At 41.8% G+C, this 22,579-nt stretch overlaps 1 protein-coding gene across 2 annotated transcripts in view; it reads left to right on the top strand.

The window, feature by feature from the left end:
• RASEF (RAS and EF-hand domain containing) overlaps positions 1–22,579 on the top strand; it is an 80,645-nt gene that overhangs the window by 14,890 nt on the left and 43,176 nt on the right. For both annotated transcript variants that reach the window (XM_081802882.1, XM_081802883.1), the window contains exons 2-3: positions 15,760–15,906; positions 19,380–19,470. In XM_081802882.1, coding sequence (XP_081659008.1) covers positions 15,760–15,906; positions 19,380–19,470 — 238 coding nt within the window. The remainder of the gene's footprint in view (positions 1–15,759; positions 15,907–19,379; positions 19,471–22,579) is intronic.

The following is a 22,579-nucleotide window of genomic DNA, read 5'->3' as shown; positions in this document are numbered from 1 at the left end:
GTGTGGGCTTGCACCTGTGTCATGGGGCCCCAGCCCAGCAGATGGTCACTGAAATTATTTGTAATGTTCTTTTCTATGAGTCTTGGGGAAATGCTACAAAAACTATTCATGGAGGTAAACAGATACCGTAGCTTTGTGGGTTCTCCTTGTCCATTCAAATGGATTATTATAATAACTCTATGGTAGCTCCTTCTTTAGTACTTGGATTGAAAGCAACTATTCAGCATTTATTTCCATTTTGTCTAGTGGCTTTTGGGCCAGTTGTACTGCCCAGAGGGGATGTTACCACACAGATAAGAGCGGAGGGCAGCTCATGCCACAGGGAACCTGAACAGCAAACCAGGGAAGAGTAAAGGTTTGGGATGAAAAATATAAACTGAGATAAATATAAATACACAGCTCACTGAAATTGCTTTTTTTTAATCTGATGAACCGGTGAGTTAAGTTGATGACTCAATTAAGAGACCAGTTTTTCTTTTCTCAGCTCTCCTGAGGGGTTGAGGTCAGATTCCTTCAGGAGATGGTGTTTGCAAATCTGAAGGTTGTTTGCTCTTCTAGTGGGCTGCTCAAAAGTGGATTAGTTTTCAGGACAACTGATCCTGGTATAAGGTGAAAAAGTCAGATTTTAATAGGATTTTTGGCTACCTTCTTTTATTTCAATCACATTCCAGAAAATCACCCTTCGATTGTTGAGAAAATCATATGAAAAGGTAATTAAACTTTCCTGCTAGATGCTGGGAAAGCAATGAAGTGGACAGTTGATAAGCAGTGAAGTGTATCTCAGGCAGCTTCAACCTTGTGGAAAATATGCCCCAGGCACCACTGAATGAGACCAGGGGTCTCTCAGAAGGTCTTAACTGTTGAAATGTCGAATTAATGATGTCAACAACGTTTTACTTTAAAGCGCTCAAGAAAATTTATAAGGAAATCTCTATAGCTAATTTGACTTTAGTTTGGGCTTTTTGATTCATCGCTAAGTAAAACAGAGAGACTGGAAAGCCATTATTGATTTATCTTTATGTTTGATGGTCAGGCAGGAAGGGAGGTAGGTAAAAATCAATGATTCTTTAAAAAAAAGTAGAGTAAAAAATTCTTTGATATGCTTTTTGTGGAGTAACTCAACAAACACTCCTGTATGTACAAATAGTTTTAATTTAAGATGGTTCAAGGATGCCGTAGAAGAAAGTTTCCCGTTTAATTACATGATCTTTCAGAGCAAACTCTCGTAACCCTCAAGAGAGGCTTTTAAGAAGGCCAGAGTAAGCTGTGTTCGATCTACGACCGTATCATCCATACTCCAGCGTAAGGTCAAATTTAACTGTTGAAGAAAATGTGACTATAGCTTAGGCACCAAGCAGTTATCTTTTTGTGATATCTGTAATAATTTAGCATTAAATGCCAACCAATCAATAATTAGTAGTAGGTTTTTTCAATACCTATTAAATACAAACTTGAGAAATAAGTTTGCTGCAGAGTGAACAGGTAGGTCGCACTTATATCCCAGAATATGCTAATTTTAGGAGAGAAAAATGTGCTCTTGAGTGGTACTCATGATTCTGTAGGATATTAAGAAGTCTTCTGGAGATTTTTTTATTTTTATATTTTTTATTTTATTTTTTATTATTTTTTAAGATTTTTTATTTATTTGACAGAGAGAGAGAGACAGCCAGAGAGGGAACACAGGCAGGGGGAGTGGGAGAGGGAGAAGCAGGCTCCCCGCCGAGCAGGGAGCCCGATGTGGGGCTCGATCCCAGGACCCTGGGATCATGACCTGAGCCGAAGGCAGACGCTTAACGACTGAGCCACCCAGGCGCCCCTGGAGATTTTTTAAAAAGACAGGCAAATGCTTATCTTTTATAGAGGCTGGTGGTGGGTAACACAATATTTTAAATCTGTGTTGGTCTATGTAAAATCCTGCAATTTAATTTGTGTTTTGAGGACTCACATGTATATCATTATGTTTAGAAACTTAAATGTACATATTCCTCTGTTATAAATGCATCCTTGTTTATTATTGAGGAAATATATTCAGGATTCACAACATTAGTTCAGCCATTCAGCTGGAGTTCCGATTTCAGCAACCTCGCTGTTGAGAGAAAGTGTATGTTCTTTCCTGTAGAGCTCAGATGTGTTTTCTGGAATGCCCTGCTTTCTCACTGTTCAGAGGGAATTGGCCCTTCTCAGCGTGGCAGTCCGATTTCCCACAGTTAGTCTCGTCCCTGACCCTGTGACCAACAAAGTTCATCTGCTCCCTCCTTAATACAGCCTTCCTTGGCCAGCCTCAGATCCAGCACAGAACTCTACCCTCTCCGCTTCAGCTCCCACTGAGTCCTTCTCCAGGCTCTGGCCTCCTTCATTCATAAATGCAGGATCTGTGTCGGGTCAGATCTCTGGTGCTGCAAGGGAAATGGAGGCTGATAGGGTAACTAGGAAGGTAAGCATCTGCGGAAAACTCAGTCCACAGAGCTTCAGATTAAGTGTGGCAGGAGATTTGAAGGGGAAGATTTCTTCTGGTTGGAACAGTCAGGGCAGGCTTCATGGAGGAGGCAGCTTTGGGGAGAGCCTTGACTGATGTGCAGGGTTTGGTTTCTAGACAGGAAATACAGAAGGTTGTGGGGATTTTGATCAGAGACCAATATTGAAATATACTTCACCCAGTAGGGGGTGAAGGTGTTTCCCATGACATATTTGATCTGAACAGTGTCTCCTTTGTTGAAAATTTATGTATTATGTGTTGGGCTCTGTACAAACTGTTGGAGGACAGTGAGCACCTAAGAGTGCTTAGAATATGAGCAGGTTGAAGGAAATGAGATAGGAAGTAGAGTGGTTGTAAAATTGATCCTCCAACCCAGAATTTTCTTGCAAATAAAATGAGAGGAACTAATATACTTAAAATTATGTAACTTTATTGGAATATTATTTTATTGTCTGACAAATTATGCTTTTATTTTACGTGTGGTCCTCTGACATAGTTTTATCAAAAAAGTTTTAAAAATAAAGTTATTTCTAAAATACATACCCATTTTATATACATTAAGGAAAAGAAAATCTTTCTACCAACTATATGAAGATTAAAAAAATTGTATAAGTGGAATAGTTACTTTTGGAAAATATTCTAAGTATTTTAATCAGTTTCTTATCTCTACTTGTAGTACTTTCCTGAAGAATATGTCTTTTTTCATTGTGGTCTTTTATGCTTTTTCCACCCCATAAAATTGCTTGTAACATTCTTTAGAAGATTACGATTATTAAATTTGAAATTATTGACATCAGCAATTGACTCTTCTCTGTGGGTCATCATGTTTTCAATGGAGAAAACATTCTCTGTCCAAGTGCTGACATACAATCATACAGAAAACTCAGCAATAAGCTTAGAGCAAATTCTGATAAATGGAGGATATTCTCAATTCTATTTAGTTTTGGTATTAAGAAGTGTAGCTATTGACATATGTAAATATTTCCGCCCTTGATGGTCACAAGGTCTGTGTTTTCTGCCTCCCTTCAAAGTGCTTTCTTTGACAAACACTGTGACAGGTTTCTTAAGTTTTATAAGACAAGACCTGTCAGATAAGTTTGTCTCCATTTATGACTCTTAGGAATGTTTTCCCATACTAAGATGCTTCAGAATTGTAGGCCTTTTCAATTTCATTTCATTTTGGTACAGAGTATAATTTAATCAAGTAAAAATAGAAGGTTGAGATATTCCAAATCATAATTACAGAATTTTGGGATTGAATTTGTGCAACATTTGAGCTCTCATTTCATCTGTTTAGTTCATCAACGTCTTCCTGTTTTCAAGGCTTATTTTTCAATTAATTCCAATCTGCTAACAGCTTCAAAAGCCGAAGACAGCTTTACGGCTCCCATCGTTGACTAATTTGATAAAAATTTTCCAACAGATTTTGAACAAAATGCAATGCCAACTTAGGGGGCAGGTTTACAACAAACAGAGGACGATTTGCTAAGTAGTTCTTCAAAGGTTCAAATGTTTCCAAAGCCTGAATGTGAGAAGCCACAGAGAAAAAAAGTAATCACCACAAAAATGTTTAGATGCTGTAATTATATGTGTGAATATATTTGAAATTCTGATAGCAACAGCTTTCTTTCAGTTGGTAGAATATCAAAGCCTGTCTGGATGCCATCAGATGCACCCACCCCAGTTCCACATGTATTTCTACTTCATAGATGGCTTAATTTAGTAAAAATTATAATTTTTAACCACAGTGCTTTACTTTTATATTTCACGAAATTTATAGTAACATTTGTAATAAGTTCAGAAGTTTTACCTTCAACAGAATGAACTTCCAAAAGCTTTACTGTGATGCCATGATGTGGATGGAAAAAAAAAACAAACCATTATTGGAATTAACTCAACTGATTTTCTTTCTGAAGCATTGATCAGAATGATATCAAACTGGCCTCACTTGCCTCTGCAAAGTTGTTTTTTGGCTAGTGGAGGTACATAAGCACCTGTCACTTCACCATGTATATTTGTACAAGAAAACTTGGAAATGAAGATGCACAGAATCAATATAGAAGCACAGTCTTTTGATGGAAGGGAAAGGTCCTACTTTACATGCTCTCATTCTGCAGCTGCATGAGTGACATTGTAGACCCCGAACAGTTTTCCTAAAAGATGTAGATGCTGACCAGTTTTCCTAAAAGATGTAGATGCTGATGCTTTTTCAGGAGATTTGTTTTCTTCTGGTTTTCATGTGGTTAATGGTATCACTCTGGTCCACCATGGTGGAGGCTAAATGTTGACAAACTTAAAAAAAAAAAAGAAAAACTTATTTTATTTGGAAGAGTTTTAGATTTACAGAAAAATTGTGAAGATAATACAGAGTTCCCCTATAATGTGTACCCACCTTCCCCCATGACTAGCATCTTTTATTGGTGCCATACACTTGTCACAATCAGTGAAGTGATATTGGTACATTACTGTTAATTTAAGTCCATAGTTTATTAATATTTCCTCAGTTTTCCCCTAATGTCCTTTTTGTGTTCCAGCATCCCATCCAGGACACCACATTCCATTCAGGTATCGTGTGTCCCTGGGCTCCTCTCGGCAGTGACATTTGACAAACATTTTGAGCAATTTACACATTTATCACCATCTTTCTTGTAGAGAGGAAATTTGGTACTTAATTTTTTTATTAAGCATGCACCTTTGTTGTTCCTTAAGGTCATGGTTGCCAGAAGGGTTTATTGCAAAATATTAAAGCATTTCCATTCAATAAAATAACTAGTTATACGTTTAAATTGTACTTACCAACATGGTTAAATTCCAGTAGCAAGAGCATTCCAGTTACTTTCTATTGCTGTGTGGCAGGCCGGTCCGACTTCTGTTTCTGTAGCCACTTTATGTACCCTGTGCCTCTGATTTCTTAATTTCCCTTTGATTTGGCTAAACTGCCGCCTGGCAGGGTAGCAGCACAACGGGCTGGTCGCCCAGGCGGCCAGCAGGGCAGTCGTCCCTGGGCTTTCTCCCCCATCCTCTGAGACCTGCGGAGTTATCTGTCTCCAGCTTCTCTTATCCGAGCCTAATTTGTTTTATCGGTGAGTATTCTCTTCCTGGCTCCTGAAAGGAAAGGCCTCGTTATGCTGTGTCTGAAAAGGGTCAGGAAAGGAGAGCTGGGTTTATCACTGATTGTCTTCCCATTTAGCCATGTGTTCATGAGAAGTCTCACCACTGCAAGGATGTGTCACACACTCCTGGGTGAGTAAAAGCTGGAGGTAAAAGGTGCAGATCCACCAACTCCCCTTGGCTTATTGTAATGCAGCTGTTAATAACTTTAATACATAGTTAGTACAGAGTTCAGTAACAGTTACCTACTGTTAATGTAGCTTTTTGATGAGCGTTTATCCAGAATGTTCCTTTTTTTAAGTCAGAGTGGACAAAATACAGGACAATAGCATGAGATTGTCCCAGGTAACCCGATGACAGATGTCATCAAAAGGAAAATTTTGTACAGGAACTGATGTGGCACTCTTTTATTTTCCTCCCAATTTCCCACCTTTCTTACCAAAATAGAAATTTTCTGTGAAAATATACCAACTTGTGCTAACATTACTAGATTATGCCTACATTTAACTTGACTCCAGGTAAACTGATAGAAGAGGAATACTGGGAGCATGAATGTGCATTGTCAGTACTCTTCAGTAAAGAGGTACATATTGTCACATATATGGGTACACACACAGAGCACACTGACAATGTGGTGTCCGTATATAAAAATAAGTTGATATGCATTTAGAACCAAAGGCCTGTTTTCTTGTGTATAGAAGGCTAGGCCTGCATTGCCCCATCCTCATTACTGTGCTAAGGGCCTTCCTTATGTTCACAGACTAGAACAGGGATCCAGGGAGGGCCCATTTGGCCCTCGGCCTGTTTGTGTAAATAAAGTTTGATCCGAGCACAGTTAAGCTCATTCATTTGTGTGTTGTCTATGTCTGTTTTCATGCTACAGTGGTAGTGTTGAGTATTTGCAACAGAAATTGTATGTATTTTCTGACTAGTGCTTTACAGAAGACTTCTACTGACCCCTTCTTTTGGAGTGCTTGTACCCAATTCCAGCATGGGTGGGGATGAGCCCACCCTCCAAACCAAGCAGTCCTTGGACACCAGCAAGGTGTTCAAGAATTCAACTCAATTCTGACACTATCGACTTGGAGATAGCATCAGATTCCATAGGTTAAGGGTTCAGTCCTCCAAGACTGCCCCCATCCCCCACTTCAATTGCCAGTCACAAGCCCCAGGCTGTTACCTGTGCTTCCGGCTGATTGGAGGTTCCAACAACCTCCTCCTTAAGTTCGGTTAATTCACTAGAGAGGCTCACAGAACTCAGGGAGACATCTACTTATATTTACCAGTTTATTAAAGGATATGACAGAGTATGAGTCAAGAGCCACATGAAGAGATACATAGGATGAGGTCCCGGCCTAAGGAGTTTCTGTCCTCATGGAGCTTGGGGGCTGGCTCGGTGACACATGGAAGTGTTCTGGTTTCCCAAGCATGCAAACTCTCCCCAAAGGACCAAAAAGATGTTCTCTTGGGTTTTATATGGAGGGTTCACTACGTAGTCATGATAAGCTAAGTTGTTGGCCATTGGCTGATTCAACCTCCAGCTCTTCTCCTCTCCCTGGAGGTCAGGGTGTGGGGTGGGTGGGATTGAAAATTTCAACCCTTTAATCACAGGGTTGGTCCTCTTGGCAACTAGCTACCTTCGTTAATAAAAAGACTTCCTTTTCACCTTTATGGCTTTGAAGGTTTTCAGGAATTGTGGATAAAGACCAAATCTATCTAAGAAATGTATTTTTTGGTCATCTGAATGACCAAATATATATTTCTTATAAACCATGCTATCACACCTCTGGACTGTGAGCTCTGCAGACTGACCTCAGGCATGACCCAATTTTCATTTCTCGGTTTCCCCTGCATTGACACCCATAAGACAACAGAGGTGAACTTTCTCCGTGAAGAAGTCTCTCCATGAAGTTTCTACACCACGCTGCTTTCTCCCTTTTGCCCCTTTCCCCAAAACACAACCCAGAGGTACACAGGAGATAAACACCTACTTCTAACACAATGGGGTAGAGAAGTCAAGAGCAATAACGGATCATAATAATGGCCAACATTTATCGATTCCCTACAGTGTGCCTGGTATTGTTGTGTGTGCTTCAGTCTGGGTGAATCCTCATGTCATGCGGTAGGTTCCGTCACTCTCCACAGTTTATGTCTGAGGAAACTGAAGCTCAGGAGGCTAAGTGTTTTGCCCTGGGTTGCAAAGCCAGGCTGTGGTAAGCAAGCATTTGATTTAGCCAGGCCATTACACTTCCCCCATGTGCTTATTCACTCAAGCAGCCCTCAGCTGTGCGGAGTGTGCCCTCCCCAAACCTTTAGCACAGTGCCTCTTGCTGTTTTTGTCCTCCTCCCTCCATTGGCAAACTCCCAGTCACTAAATGTCAGTGATTTCAAATAGGAAACAATTTGCAATTTGAAATGTTTCTAGACTTCGAATCATCTCCCAGGGAGTTTCCATTTTAAAATCTTGGCGGGAATGCTACCCATCTCAGTACTTAGGGAAGTAAAATACTTCTCAGGGCAATGAGAATCCCGAAGGAATTTTACCTGTGGGAGATGTATTTGGGCAGGGGGCCCTGGATGAGTCACTGGTGGTTGAACACCTGGGCTGGATCATCTTCTGATTGAGGAGCAGAAAGCAGAGCCAAGGAAGGCCCAGGCCACTGGAGTGGCTTGTCTTTCCCTCTGTGGGATGGTGGAACCAAGTTGAAGAGACCATTGTTTTCTCCAGAAGGGAGAGTCAGATAATCACTTTGTGACTGAGTTAATGAAGAGCGAGAGCTTTTGTGAGAACGCAGACCAGAATCACTTCCAGTTAGAGGCGGCCAGCATCAGGCGGTTAGTGGGCACACACCGCGCACTGTGTCTGGAAAGAGGCGGATTTCACAAAGAGAGCTAATGCCGTCCTGTTCTAGGGGCAGAGGTAGATTTGGTTGTTGGAATTTATTTTCCAGTTAGTTGGGGTTTGTTCTGAAAGTATGTGTACTATGTAATAAAAGTATGTTTTGAAGTCAGTAACTTTTCTCTAACTTGTGTGGGGGTAAAAGGATAAGCCTTTCCACTTACGGACCAAATGACAGTACAGTGGGTTCGGGGCATCTAGAAAGATCAGCTGGTGTCACCTGAGTAGGCATATATCCATTTTTATTACCCCAAAAGAGAAATAAACTATCAGATTTTTTTAAAAAAGCAGTTTTAGGTTTGTAGAAGAATTAAGAAGGTACAGAGATTTCCCATGTACCCCCTGCCCCCACACCTGCACAACCTCCCCCATTACCAGCAAACCCCTATCAGAATGATACATTTGTTACAAATAATGAACCTATATTTACACATTATAACCACTCAAATTCCTCATTTTACATTAGGGTTCACTCATGTACATTATATGGGTTTGGGCAAAGGTACGGTGTGACATAGACCCATTATTATATTATCTTACAGAGTATTTTCATTGCCCTAAAAATCCTCTGTGTTCCACCTATTCATCCTTATCCCCTCCCCTCGAATCCCTGACAACCACTGATGTCTTTACTATCTCCAAGTTTTGCCTTTTCTAGAATGTCATAGAGTTGGAATTATGTAGTATATAATCTTTTCAGATTGGATTCTTTTGCATAGTAATATGCATTTAAAGTTCCTCTATATCTTCTCATGGCTTGGCAGCTCATTTTTCAAGTGTTGGTTAGTATTTCCTTGTCTGGATGTACCATAGTTTATCCACTCCCCTACTGAAGAACATCTTGGTTGCTTCCCAGTTTTGGCAGTTATGACCAAAGTGGCTGTACCTATTCATATGCAAGTGTTTGTGTAGACATAAGTTTTCAACTCCTTTGGATAAATACCAAGAAGCATTGATTGCTGGATTATATGGTTAAGAGTATGTTTGGTCTAAGAAACTGTCACACTGTCCTCCCAAGTGATTACGATTTTGCTTTCCTGCCAGCAGTGAATGAGAGTTCCTGTTGCTCCACATCCTCACCAGAATTTGATGTTGTCAGTGTTCTAGGTTTTGGCCATTCTCATAGATGTATGGTGCTATCTCATTGTTTTAATTGGCATTTCCCTGATGCCATATGATGTGGAACATTTTTTCATATGCTTATTTGTCATCTGTATATCTTCTTTGGTGAAGTGTCTGTTAAGGTCTTTGACCCATTTTTTTTTATCAGGTTGTTTGTTTTCTTATTGTTGAGTTTTAAGGGTTTTGGGGGATATATTTTATATGACAGTACATTATCAGATGTGTCCTTTACAGATACATCATACATACAGATAACCTCCAGTCTGTGGCTTATCTTCTCATTTTCTTGGCACTTTTTTTTTTAAAGATTTTTTTTTAAGATTTTATTTATTTATTTGACAGAGAGAGACACAGCGAGAGAAGGAACACAAGCAGGGGGAGTGGGAGAGGGAGAAGCAGGCTTCCCGCAGAGCAGAGAGCCTGATGCGGGGCTCGATCCCAGGACCCTGGGATCATGACCTGAGCCCAAGGCAGAAGCTTAACAACTGAGCCACCCAGGTGCCCCGGCACTGTCTTTTATAGAGCAGTTTTTAATTTTAGTGAAGTCTAGCTTATCAATTCTTTTTCTCATGGATTATGCCTTTGGTGTTTTATCTAAGAAGTTGCCACCATACCCATGGTCATCTAAGTTTTCTCCTTATCTTCTAGAAGTTTTATAGTTTTGCATTTTACGTTTAGGTCTGTGATCCATTTTGATGTCGTTTTGGTGAATGGTGTAAGTTATGTGTCTGTATTTGTTCTTTTGCAAGAGAAAGCCCAGTTGTTTCAGCAGCATTTGTTGAAAAGACTATCTTTGCTCCTGTATTACATTTGCTCCGTTGTCAAGTATCTGTTGACTGTATTCAGGTGGGTCTCTTTATGGGCTCTCTACTCTGTTCAGGTGATCTCTTTGTACGATCAGATTCAAATTGTCTATAATTTTATACATTCTGTAGCAAAGGAAAGTCAAAGTTCATGAAAACTTCTGAAGTTGTACATTTCTGGATTAAATGACATTGGACTTAGATTTACCTTTATCTCCACAGACTTGTTTCAAAATCCTGTGCTTAATTTTCTGCTTCAGCCAAAACTTTATGAAGATGGGAGTAGTTAAGATGCAAACTTGGTCAAATCATTGCTTCCACTTAACCATTCCAGTGGCTTCCTGCCCTCTTGATAACTGTCTCCTCCTGTGTCTTTGCTGTGCCTTCTGGCTCCTGCTAACTTCTCACCCCACATCCACATCTGATGCTGCTGCCGCCTCCCCTACTTCCAGCTCTCCAGCCCCAACAGCTTCTTCTGGTTACAGGAGCAGCTGCCTTACCTGCTGCCCCCGCACCGTCCCGCCCCTTCAGCCTGGGACAGGCCACCACTCCTTCACCCTTTTCCCACTCGCTGCCTAGTTGACATCTACTCATCCCTCAGGCTATCCTCCAAGTGGTGGTCATGTTCCCCTGTCTATGCTGCCAGAATATCTTGTACTTAATCCTCATGGCGGGTCTAATGGGGGAAGGAACCCCCATTAGAGTCTGTTTGTCTGTTTCTTAGCATTTTACTTCCAGGATCTAGCATCCATGCCTTGGATGGCATGGATGTTTTAATTTCCTGTACTCAGATGTTAGGGTCATAATGTCAATTTTCTTATGCCAAACCCTAGTGTAGGATGATGCAGCCATTGGTACTTTATACTGTTGGCTTTTGTTCATAGAAAACTGTCTTGGGTTTTAGATCTATTTGACTTATAGTTTGAATGACTAGGTTAGCCCCCCCCCCCCCATTTAATACTTAATGCAGTGAGACTTGGGATCTAAGAGACAGTTTTCCTAATGATCTTACTGGGTCACCATGTTCCTTAGTGTGGAGTGTGTGTCTGTGCTTGACTATTTCCCAGAAGTGTCCTTGGAGCGGAGGTGTCCAAGCATTCTCAAGGCGAACACTATTCCAGTATATACACATAAATGTTGATATATCTGTGCTCCTCTAAGTAAATCCTGTGAAAACGTGTGACCCTTTTATAATTTGTACACATCCTAAGTGGACCTGTTTTTCTTCTAAGTTCATGTAATAGTCCTTTCAGCTTCAGTGGGAATATTTGTGATATAAAATGCTTATTTCCCAGGGACCATTTTAAAACTCTAAGTTGTGTTTTTCATCAGTAATTACCCACCACCACTGTCTTTTTTTTTTTTTTTAACAAATCATCTTGTAATTTATCAAATAAGATGCATAGGCTCAGGATTTAAACATCTAAAGTTGGTTGGTAATTCAGGGCGTGTTTTTCTCTGATCTGCATTTCTCTGATATCTTTCTCTACCTTTCATTCTATCTCTTTTCCTTCAGACATAAATGAGATTATTTTTAGTGTTAGGGGCTCTCTTGGCACAGAAGGGTAGAGACTGTGTTTTGTCTTGGCTGACTAAAGCCTATGGCTTGACCCTTAATTTTTACTGAGCATTTGTCAAGCGCACCTGTAAGCAGGTCTACGTGGTATTTGTGAATCCAAGTGTAACTGCATGAGGTGAGGCCCCAGACTCAATGAATTAAGAGTGCTTCAGGCCTTGTCACCACCAGGCATCATTCTCAGTCCTCACATATGCCACCTGGGGTCAGGCCAGAAGGAAACAGAGCTTGTGTGTGGCGATGTGTATTCTCTGTTTGCTTAACCTTTGATGTGGGGAGCAAGGACACCGGGGGAGGCCAGTGACTGTGGCACTCCTAGGAGCAGAACAGAGATTGTCTTGGCACCAAGTCTGTTGAGCTGAAGAATCCACATGTGTTTAGCTGCCTGGGCAGGGCACAGCCTTTAAAGCTCACAGAGAGGGGCAAGGTATTATCTCTTGTTACAGTAAGGTGTTTTTTAAATTTTTGTTTTGTTTTCTCCATCAGATGTCAGAATTGCCAAGTGTGTTCTGTTGGCTGTCTCTCGGCATAATCCAGATGGTTCTCTAGTTTCACAGAACCAGACCAAATGAAACACACAGGCATATGGGGGCCGGGGAAGGTGGGAGGGGGCCTTATTGTCTACAGTTGTGCTTTCCCGAAATAGCTTTAAGTAAACCAAATTTTATAAGATTATCTCATTTTAATCTTCATCATGCCTTCATTCTTTAAGGGAGACTCTTTATAATGTGGACAGTCCTTGCAGCAATAATGCATAGCATCCTCCAAAGCAATTTTTAAAAAATCTTGATATGTTAAATTTTCTTAAATGGAGACATGCCCTTGGGTCCCCTAAAGACCAGTTCAGCATTTACTTTTGGCCCACAGAGCTAGTTCTTCCATGGGGAGCTGGACTCTGCAGCCAGATGGGCTGAGTTGGAATCCTGGCTCTGCTACCAGGACAGTACATTGCTGTCTCTGCCTCAGTTTCCTCTTTGGTAAACAGGATACTGGTGATAACTTCTTTATAGAGTTGCTATGAGGATTAAGTGAATAGTACATGTAACTGCTGGATCACTGCCTGGACTACATACGTAAGGTGCTTAATAAGTATCTGCCTCAGTATATGATGTTTCGCAGTAGTATTTTGTTCCCTTGAGAGAGAGTGGGTGGTGGTGCTAAAGACTTACCCTGGTCATAGAAACTTTTACATAGTTAATATAAAGCTATCAAGTAAAAAGATGAGGAAGTAATTTAATCTGGATGAGGATAATAAAAAAAAATAGGAAACTTTATGCCAACCTTTTAAGTTCAAACTGACTGTAACAAAGTTCCAAGTCCTAGTGGCTTTACAAAACACAAACATTTCTTTCTTGTGTGTCATTCAGATTGAAGTAGTCAGGTGGCCCTGCTGAGTAGTTAAGCTCAGTGTGGTGATTCAGGAGCCGAGCGCATTCTATCCCATGACTTCGCCTTATTAGAATTCTTCACTTCAGCTGTGGGAATGAGGAAGAGAGATGGAGGGAGGTAGAGAAGGAGTGGGAAGAGAGAGAGGGAAGGGGGATGGAAGGAGAGATGCTGAGAGAGAGAGAGACAGAGAGAGAGAGAGGGAGAATACGAATGAATAGAATAGAAGCTGAGGATCTTACGAAGGATTTTTGGGGACAAGCATGGAAGTGGCCAACACAGCATTTCTGTTCCCGTTCCATTGACCAGAACTAGTCACGTGACTCTAGTCTTCCTGCCTGCGGTTCCTGGAAGGCATTTCTCCCTGTGTGCCCTGTGATAGGAGGCAGGATAGATGAGTATTCAGCTAGCCTGTAGCACAGTGGTTAACCATATCACATATTTTCTGTAATGCCGATATTTTCCGTAATTGATCTGTTTGTATATTTCACTGTAAACCATTTCTGAAATTCTTTATAATGTCAAGACCAGCAAAAAAATTTACAAATCATTATGTTTCTTTCTTATTTTTGAAATTTGCAGAAAATCAGGAAAGCTGCTGGTCTCTCCTTGTGAACATTTTATTGTGCTGTTAGCCAATAAGCAAGGACTCTAGGTGACAGTATCTTAATGGCCATCTCTGACAGGCAGGTTCCTGTGAAGGAGAAAGTTTTTATGTTTTGTATCCTGCTGGTGATCAGTAACTGACAAAAGTAATGATCCTGTTATGCACTGAAGTTGCATGGGACAATCTAAGAGTAGTTTTGTTTTGTTTATTGCTCTAGTAAATACGGCTCACTATTGCGACTAGTGTTTGTACTCAGCTCTGATGGGAAGGATGGTGGCCACTTCCTGTGTCTTATATCAAATAAAGTGACTTAATCCTGCAGCTTTATTAATAATATTTCACTTGAGCAGTTCTTTTCAATCATAATTGGCCTCTGCACAGACTGAGCAGTTTATTTCTAAGTGCAAACCTGGGGGATTTTATAGCTCATGGACACACCTTGAGGCCATGCTTAACTAAGCCTCTAGATTAATATATACCTCACATTTTGCAGTGTTTCATAGTTCTGTGAATTAATTTTGAATCCCATTTCTTCTGCCACGGTTCAGATGCTTTAACACAATTGGGAAGCAAAATAATGTTATGGCGGATCATGTGGTCTGCAGCATCAGACTAGGGTGGAATCCCAGCTCTGTCACTCAGTCTCTCTGGGACCTTGGGTCTTTTATTGATTGCTGTGGTTCCTAGGAATTTCTAGTAACAAATACCAGACTGGTGGCTTAAACAACTGAAATTTATTTTCATACAGTTCTGGAGGCCAGAAGTCTCAGATCAAGGCACCGTGGAGTTGGTTCTTAATGAGGCCTGTCTCCTTGGCTTTTCGATGGCCAGCTTTCCGTGTCTTCACAGAGTCTCCTCTCCGTACACTTAGCGTGTCAGCCACTGGACTTGAGTCAGGAGCACTGCTAACCCCACTGACTCACACCTTTGTCCTCCAGGAGCTGAGCTGCCCAGTTTTTCTTTTGAAACGACTCTGGAATATGTGTCTTTTAATAAAAGTTAATAATGACAAGTATGAGGATTGTCACATATAAATACATGTGAATTTATATGAAGTAATTTTTGACTATAAAATAATAGGTACATTCACTCTTATGATCATAAAGGCTGAAATATGTCTTATTAGGGATTGGTGGAACATGTTATTCATCAGTTTAATGGTTACCTTTTGGTAACCATTGGTTACATTTTTCTGTACAACTTATTACCTTTCTTTTTTCATTTTCTATTTCTATTTCTATTTCTACTCCTTTCTTCTCTTCTCTTCCCTTTCTTTCTTTCTCTCTCTCTTTCTCCCCATGCCCAACGTGGGGCTGGAACTCTTGAGATCAAGAGTTACATGCTGTACCAACTGAGCCAACCAGATGCCCCCTATTTACCTTTCTTTTAAAAAAATCCTACAGTAATAACAAAGAATGCCCCTACCTGTCAGTCCCTCCCTCTGCATTTCTCTTCCCTCACCAGTCTATATCTTCTAACACTAAATCATGACTTGGAAACCTAAATATATACAGTTTTTATTTATCAGTCATACCCCAATAAATCTGGGAAAAAATAAACTTGCTGTTACATTTTAAAAATAATACAGAGAATAATGCCACAGCATCTCTGACTGCTCTCTCTTCCCTCCCTTCTGGTCCTTCTATATTGTTGCTTTTCTCTTTTTTTGGTTCTTATGTGTCTCATTCCTGAAAGTATTCTGAAAATTTGCCTTTTTATTTTTTACTTGGTTTAATTTAGCTTTTAATTTTAGGTTTTCTTTTCTTTTTTTGGGGGCAGAAAAGAGCAAGTTAGTACCTTATATCTAAACATCAACCTTGTGGAGCCAAGACTAATTCAGCCATACGAACACGTTATAAGGAACTTTATCCGCGAGATCAAACTGCAGAGCACAGAAATGGAAAACCTGGCCATTGCGGTGAAGAGGTATGGAAGCCCTTCCTGTCTTCTTTTTTTTTTTTTAGAGAGAGAGAGAATGTGAGTTGAGTGGGGGTGAGGGGAGGGACAGAGGGAGAGAGAATCTTAAGCAGGCTCATATGCGAGCCTGGAGTCCAGCACGGGGCTCGATCTGACGACCCTGAGATCATGACCTGAGCTGAAATCAAGAGTCGGATGCTTAACCAACTGAGCCACCTGGGTGCCCGAAGCCCTTCCTTTCTCAGTGGCATGTGGGGTCCTTTAACTGGCTCTGTGTCCAGGTGGCACATGGACTGAACTTCACGATCACGTTATGATGTGGATGGACTTCCCGAACCTCGGGCATCTGGAGCTTCCTAAACTGAACCAGCACGAAAAAAGCTGAGTCGGGCAGTACTCTGTAGGGGCAGCCAGCAGTCCATCAGTAGGTCGCCGTGATCCTATCCTATAAACTTCTCAAGACCAGATTCCCTGCAGAACAGTTCAAAGAGGTTTGTTATCTTATATCCAGCCACTTGAAACATACAGGAAACTTCTTTTCCAGAGAGGCGGACAGGACTGTACTTGAAGGCTGGCCTTGTCACGGACAGGTGTGTGACTTTGGGCAGGTTTCTGTATCTGCAGAACGTGACTGTAAATATTCACGTTCTCAGGGTGTGGAGGCACAGGAGATGATGTGCTCAGTGGTGGGACTTCCTGTTTCTGGCCCTCCTCACCCAGCCTGGACTGGAAGCCAAAAAGCTTGAACCCGTGCTGTTATATGGTTTGTGTAAGCCACAGCTGGTTCACATTGATATCTTACTGGCTTTACCAGCAGCCCAGTGCAGAGGAAGAATTTACATGTGTTGCAGTCCAAACATCAGCCTTTTTGCTCCCCAGAAGGACCACAGTCCTTTGGCATTAGTGGGAAAGAGAGCATTTTGTTTGCTGTAGTTCCCGGCTGTTCTGCCCCAAAGATGCTTCTCGCTGCCATCTGTTTCACCAGCATCTCTGAGTGTGTGGTGCATCCTGCTGGTCTCTACCCAGAACTTGTGAAGGCCCCTTTGATAGGATGCGCCCCATCGCCAAGGGGGCAGGAGAGGGTACTCCTCTGTCTCTTTATTCTTTCCTTCCAAATGATGATCAGACTGTCTAGTTAACCTTTTGGAGTTTAAGTGAAGGGAATTAAAATATAGGAATGTTTTAAAACGATGCTACATAGGACTTTTTATAGTTCTGGAGTCATGCAAGAGTGGAGCTATTCACAGGGAGTTTCTTAAGAACATTTTCAGTTCCCGACTCTGAACTTTTCCTTCAAGTTTGTCTGCTAGGGGCATTCAGTAGGATAGAAGGGTCCTATGAACTCCAAATTCTGTAAACTGGGGGTGATTCACAGACGCACATGTTGAGTTTTTAAAGTGTCCAGGAATACCTGTTAAAACAGACAAACTTCCATACACACACACACACACACACACATTTATATGTGACCTTTAAGGATAGTACCATGTAAACCCACAAGGGAAAAAAGAATGGCATTCCTCATGTTCTCATCACCAGCCAAGCTGCTGCCCACCCCCGCGGAATGAGTATGTTACCTGTGCTGAGCCGTGTCCTGCTTGTCTCCTTCCTGCTGCTTTGCGGTTGGGGTGGGAGCCAAAGTCAGGCTCTGTCCCAGCTGTCAGAGACCTCACTGAAGTGCTTCCGTGATGACTGTGAAGTTCTCTTATGTTCTTAGCGGAGGACCATCCGCCCTCACCTGGGATTTTGGATGGGGGCAGGTCTCTATCTTTTCGCTCTGTGCTTGCACCTGAAGGATGGTCCGAGTGTCTGGATGGGAGCCCTGGACTAGGTTAGAGTGGACAGTCTTCATCACACCAGACATTTCACTAGGAGTTAGGAATTGCTGGGGCAAACACGGTGGCATCATAGACTACCCTGATTTACCAAAAAAAAAAAAAAAAAAATCATTGCTCAGGAGTGAGGAAGGCAGAAAGAACACATTCAGGAACAGTCCTGGATGTCACGAAGGAGCGGTCGGAAAAATGGTCATAGGGAGAGAACAGACTTGGCTATTTTACAGTCCCAGAGTTGACCAACAAAACAGACTTGCTGTGGAGATATGTAATTCCTAGATTTCAGATAGCAAGTGCTTATAAATGAACCAGAAATAGCTAACTTTCCAAACAAGGTTAACATCCCTTCGGGCAGGCTGTCAGGTAAGGATGAAGAAAACACAAGCGGAAAATAGTAGTAAGTTACTCAAAATTTTATTTTGGAGCCTCTCCCCACCCCTCAGGACTCATTTGGAACGTTATATAAAGATTAAAGTAATGCATGCACAGAATGTGTTACAAGGGAGTCAGCAGGTAGAAAGCAGGTAACATGGTGTCTCAGAAGCCATCAAACTGGAAGACGGGAGGTCTTCTGTTTAGGTCCTATTCTCTACTTTTTATCAGCAGCGTGTCATTGACCCTCTAAATCCCATGGTGGGATTTAGTCTCTTGTCATCTAGTGGAATAGGCAAGACGTATGTATGAGAAAATTTAGATAGTCAGACGTACAGCAGAGAGAGAACAAAAAATACTAAAAATACTTTTTTTAGGGTTTAATCTGCAGCCTCAACCACTGTAAAGTGACAGATGTCTCTATACTAGCCAATTGCTCAGGAAAACTATCCCAGAACTCTCCTCAATGAAATGTTCCCATTTCTAACTTTTTGGCAAATCAGTGTGCTCTGCCTCTATAGAGAGGTGATTTAGGGATGACATTAGTAAAAGAAACAGAATTTTTCTACAATGTAAAGACTGTATTTTTATTCTAGAACTTTAGGGAACTGATTAGAAATTTTTTTTTTTTTTAAGATTTTATTTATTTGAGAGAGAGAGAATGAGAGACAGAGAGCACGAGAGGGAAGAGGGTCAGAGGGAGAAGCAGACCCCCAGCTGAGCAGGGAGCCCGATGTGGGACTCGATCCCGGGACTCCAGGATCATGACCTGAGCTGAAGGCAGTCGCTTAACCAACTGAGCCACCCAGGCGCCCCTGATTAGAAATAATTTTTGAGATTCCTTTTCCCCCCTTCTAACTGTAGCATATCACATTGTGTGTTTTGTATAATAATATTTCAGAATTCTATCTAAAAATCTGTTTGCCATGGGGTTCTTTTTTTGTCCAGGAATATCACTCAGTCGTGGGAGCAAAAAGGATTTTCAGAATTTATTGAGAGCTTCCCAGTGATTTTGATATCTTTAGCTGTTCTTCGCCATGATCTAGTTTAATACTATTTTGTCTAGTTTATACCATTTACTAAATATCTAGTTTTAATGTTATTTTACAGCCAAATGGTCAAAGTGCCAATCCTGTCTTATTATGTGGAAGGAACAGGGACTATTATTTTAAATGGTGTGTTTCTCCTCATATGTAAAATAGGGCTTGAAATAGACGAGGTTGAAGCTGTCTCTGCACGTTGCAGTGAAAAGGTGTGCATCCTCTTGCATTTCAGAGCCCAGGACAAGGCAGCCATGCAGTTGAGTGAGCTGGAGGAGGAAATGGATCAGAGGATTCAGGCAGCAGAACACAAGACGCGGAAAGACGTGAGTTTATGGGATTGGCCCATTCTTTCCACGAATCCTGATGGAGCGTGTTTTACAGACTGGGCACTGGGCAGGGGCTCTCAATGAGGGCATTTTTGGCGGTGGTGGTTTCGGGGGGAGATTAAGGAGAGAGATAATAAATAATCAAATAAAGTAGATAATTTCAGTAGCTACGAGTGAAGAGCAAGTGTGGTCGACAGCGATGGGGAGAAGAAGTCGGGAGGTCAGGGGCCTCTCTGTGGAGGTGCCATGGGAGCTGAGGCCCGAGGAAGAAGGCAGAGTCCCCCTTGGGTAGAGGAGGGTGGCTCAGCTTTTATGCCACAGTCTCCCTGACCATGTCCACTGCCAACTTTAAATTTCTAGATTGCGGGCGCCTGGGTGGCTCAGTTGGTTAAGCGACTGCCTTCGGCTCAGGTCATGATCCTGGAGTCCCAGGATCGAGTCCCGCATCGGGCTCCCTGCTCGGCAGGGAGTCTGCTTCTCCCTCTGACCCTCCCCCCTCTCCTGCTCTCTCTCTCTCATTCTCTCTCAAATAAATAAATAAAATCTTTAAAAAAAAAAAATAAAAATAAATAAATAAATAGATTTCTAGATTGCAGGGAAATTAAGATTCTCTCTACGAACTTCATTGTTTTATAATGGAATGTATTTTATTCATCACTGAAGGAACTCTTACGGTTGAAAGTTGTTACCTTCAATGATTTCTGTAGAAGCAATACTTGTCTGTTTTCCTTATAAACTATAGCTGGGTGAAGGCTAATGTTGGGGTGGACGTTTTCTATTCATTTGCCCTGTTACCTCCGAGAGGCAGCAGGATGGAGTGAGAAGGGCCGAGTATTGGCATCTGATAGGCCTTTAGTGTGCTTCCTGGCTCTGCCTTTGCCTGGGCAGGTGGCCCTGGGAAAATGACCGGACCTCTGACCTTTGTGGTACCATTTTTAGAATGGGGTAATGCCACCAACCTGCTTCACGGAGGTCCAGCCTGGTGATGTATATGAGTGCCTGGCACCGTGGCTGTAGCTGGCCTGCTCTTTTCTGTTGCTCTTCGTGCTTTGTGTCCTTCCAGATTCTTTGCCTCAGACTGCTTTATCACATGTATGACTTCGGGTCTCTTTGTGGTCTTATCTCTTAATGACCAGTTTAGTAACTGTTTGGAGGTCATATTCAACAGAGTGAGTGCCTCGGAGTCCATGGGCCTGCTTTAGTGCAGTGGAGAGCCCATTCTTCTGTGAGCACTCCATTTGTTGTAGTCGAGAAACAGGGAAAATCATATACTCTTTCCTGCCCTTTTCCCCTCTCCATCCATTTAATCTGTGTGCTCCTTCCTTCGTCGTACACTTACCAAGCACGCGTGCTCTGTTGCCAGCTGTCCCACCACTTCTTCAGCCACGTATGTGAGGAGCAGATTTGTGGTTGGTGTTGGAGCCCTGACCGGGGCCCCCTCCCCTTGTAACTGCATGTGCGGTTCGTTACAATATCTGGCTCAGCTCGGCTCCCTGCGATTCTTCACCGCACAGCGCTGGTCGGGCATGATCATCGCTCTCCCTTCGCTCCATCTGTTTTCTTTGCCCTTCCTTCCTGTGTTCCCCAACTCCACCAAGCACAGAGAAAATCTCCCCTTGATGCTCCCTCGCAGTCCTCTGGCCTTATTCAGCTCTTCCTGACCTTGACTCCTGTTGTACCTACAGTGTTACTCCATTGCTCCAGGTAAGTATTTTAGGTGTGAAGTAGAATTGACAGACAAGGAACTGCACAGGTTTACAGTACAGAAGATGGTAACACTGGGTGAACCCATACACCGTGAAACCCCCACCACAGCCAAGACAATGGGTGTATCCGTCCACCATCTAGGTTTCCCTTCCTCATGCCTCCCTTCCTCCCTCCTCTGCCCTCCTTGCTAGGAAACCACTGGGTATCTTCTTCGGTGAAATATGTTAACACCTTTTGTTCACTTTAAAAATTAGGTAGTTTTCTTGTTATGGAGGGTTTTTTTGTTTTGTTTTGTTTTAAATACAGGTTTGTTTTTTTTTTAAAGCTTTATTTATTTATTTTAGAGAGAGAGAGCGCACAGTTGAGCAATTGAGCAAGAGGGACAGAGGGAGAGGGAGAGAGAATCTCAAGCCGACTCCGCACAGAGCCCGACGACCTTGAGCTCATGACCTGAGCTGAAGCCAAGAGTCGGACGCTTAACCGACTACGCCACCCAGGCACCCCTGTTAGGGAGTTTTGAGAGCTCTTTATATATTCTGTTTTTAAAATTCTCTCCCACACTCTGACTTGTCTTTTCAGTCTCCTAAGAGTGTATTTTGAAGAGTAGAAAGTTTTCATTTTGATGAAGTCCAATTTGTCAATTTTTCTTTAATGGATCAGGCTTTTGGCCTCTAAGGAATCTTTGCCTAATCCAAGGTCACAAAGATTTTTCTGCTGTTTCCTTCTGTAAGTTTTATTTTTTTAGATTTTACATTTAGGGTCCATTTTTGCAAGATATGGATCAAAGTTCATATTTTTTTGCAGGTGGATATCCAGTTGTTCTAGCACCGTTTGTTGAAAAGACTATTTGTTCTCCATTGAATTGCCTTTGCACTTTGTCCCAAATTGGTTTACTGTATTTGTGTGGCTTTATTTCTGGGCTCTCTGGTTTGTTCCATTGATTACTTTATGCCAATATTACATTGTTTTGGTGACTATTGCTTTATAATAAGTCTTGAAATCAAGTAATATTAGTTCTTCAACTTTGTTGTTTTTTTCTTTTTTTTAAATTTTATTATGTTATGTTAATCACCATACATTACATCATTAGTTTTTGATGTAGTGTTCCATGATTCATTGTTTGCGTATAACACCCAGTGCTCCATTCAATATGTGCCCTCTTTAATACCCATCACCAGGCTAACCCATCCCCCCACCCCCTCCCCTCTAGAACCCTCAGTTTGTTTCTCAGAGTCCATAGTCTCTCATGGTTCGTCTCCCCCTCTGATTTTCCCCCCTTCATTTTACCCTTCCTACTATCTTCTTCGTTTTTTAACATATAATGTATTATTAGTTTCAGAGGTACAGGTCTGTGATTCAACAGTCTTACACAATTCACAGTGCTCACCATAGCACATAC

Source organism: Leptonychotes weddellii, chromosome 14 (assembly GCF_054177405.1).
Source record: "Leptonychotes weddellii isolate Sample4059 chromosome 14, ASM5417740v2, whole genome shotgun sequence".
In the NCBI taxonomy this organism is placed as follows: Eukaryota; Metazoa; Chordata; class Mammalia; order Carnivora; family Phocidae; genus Leptonychotes; species Leptonychotes weddellii.
Note: the sequence above shows the minus strand (reverse complement) of the source record. Positions and strands in the feature narration are given on the sequence as shown.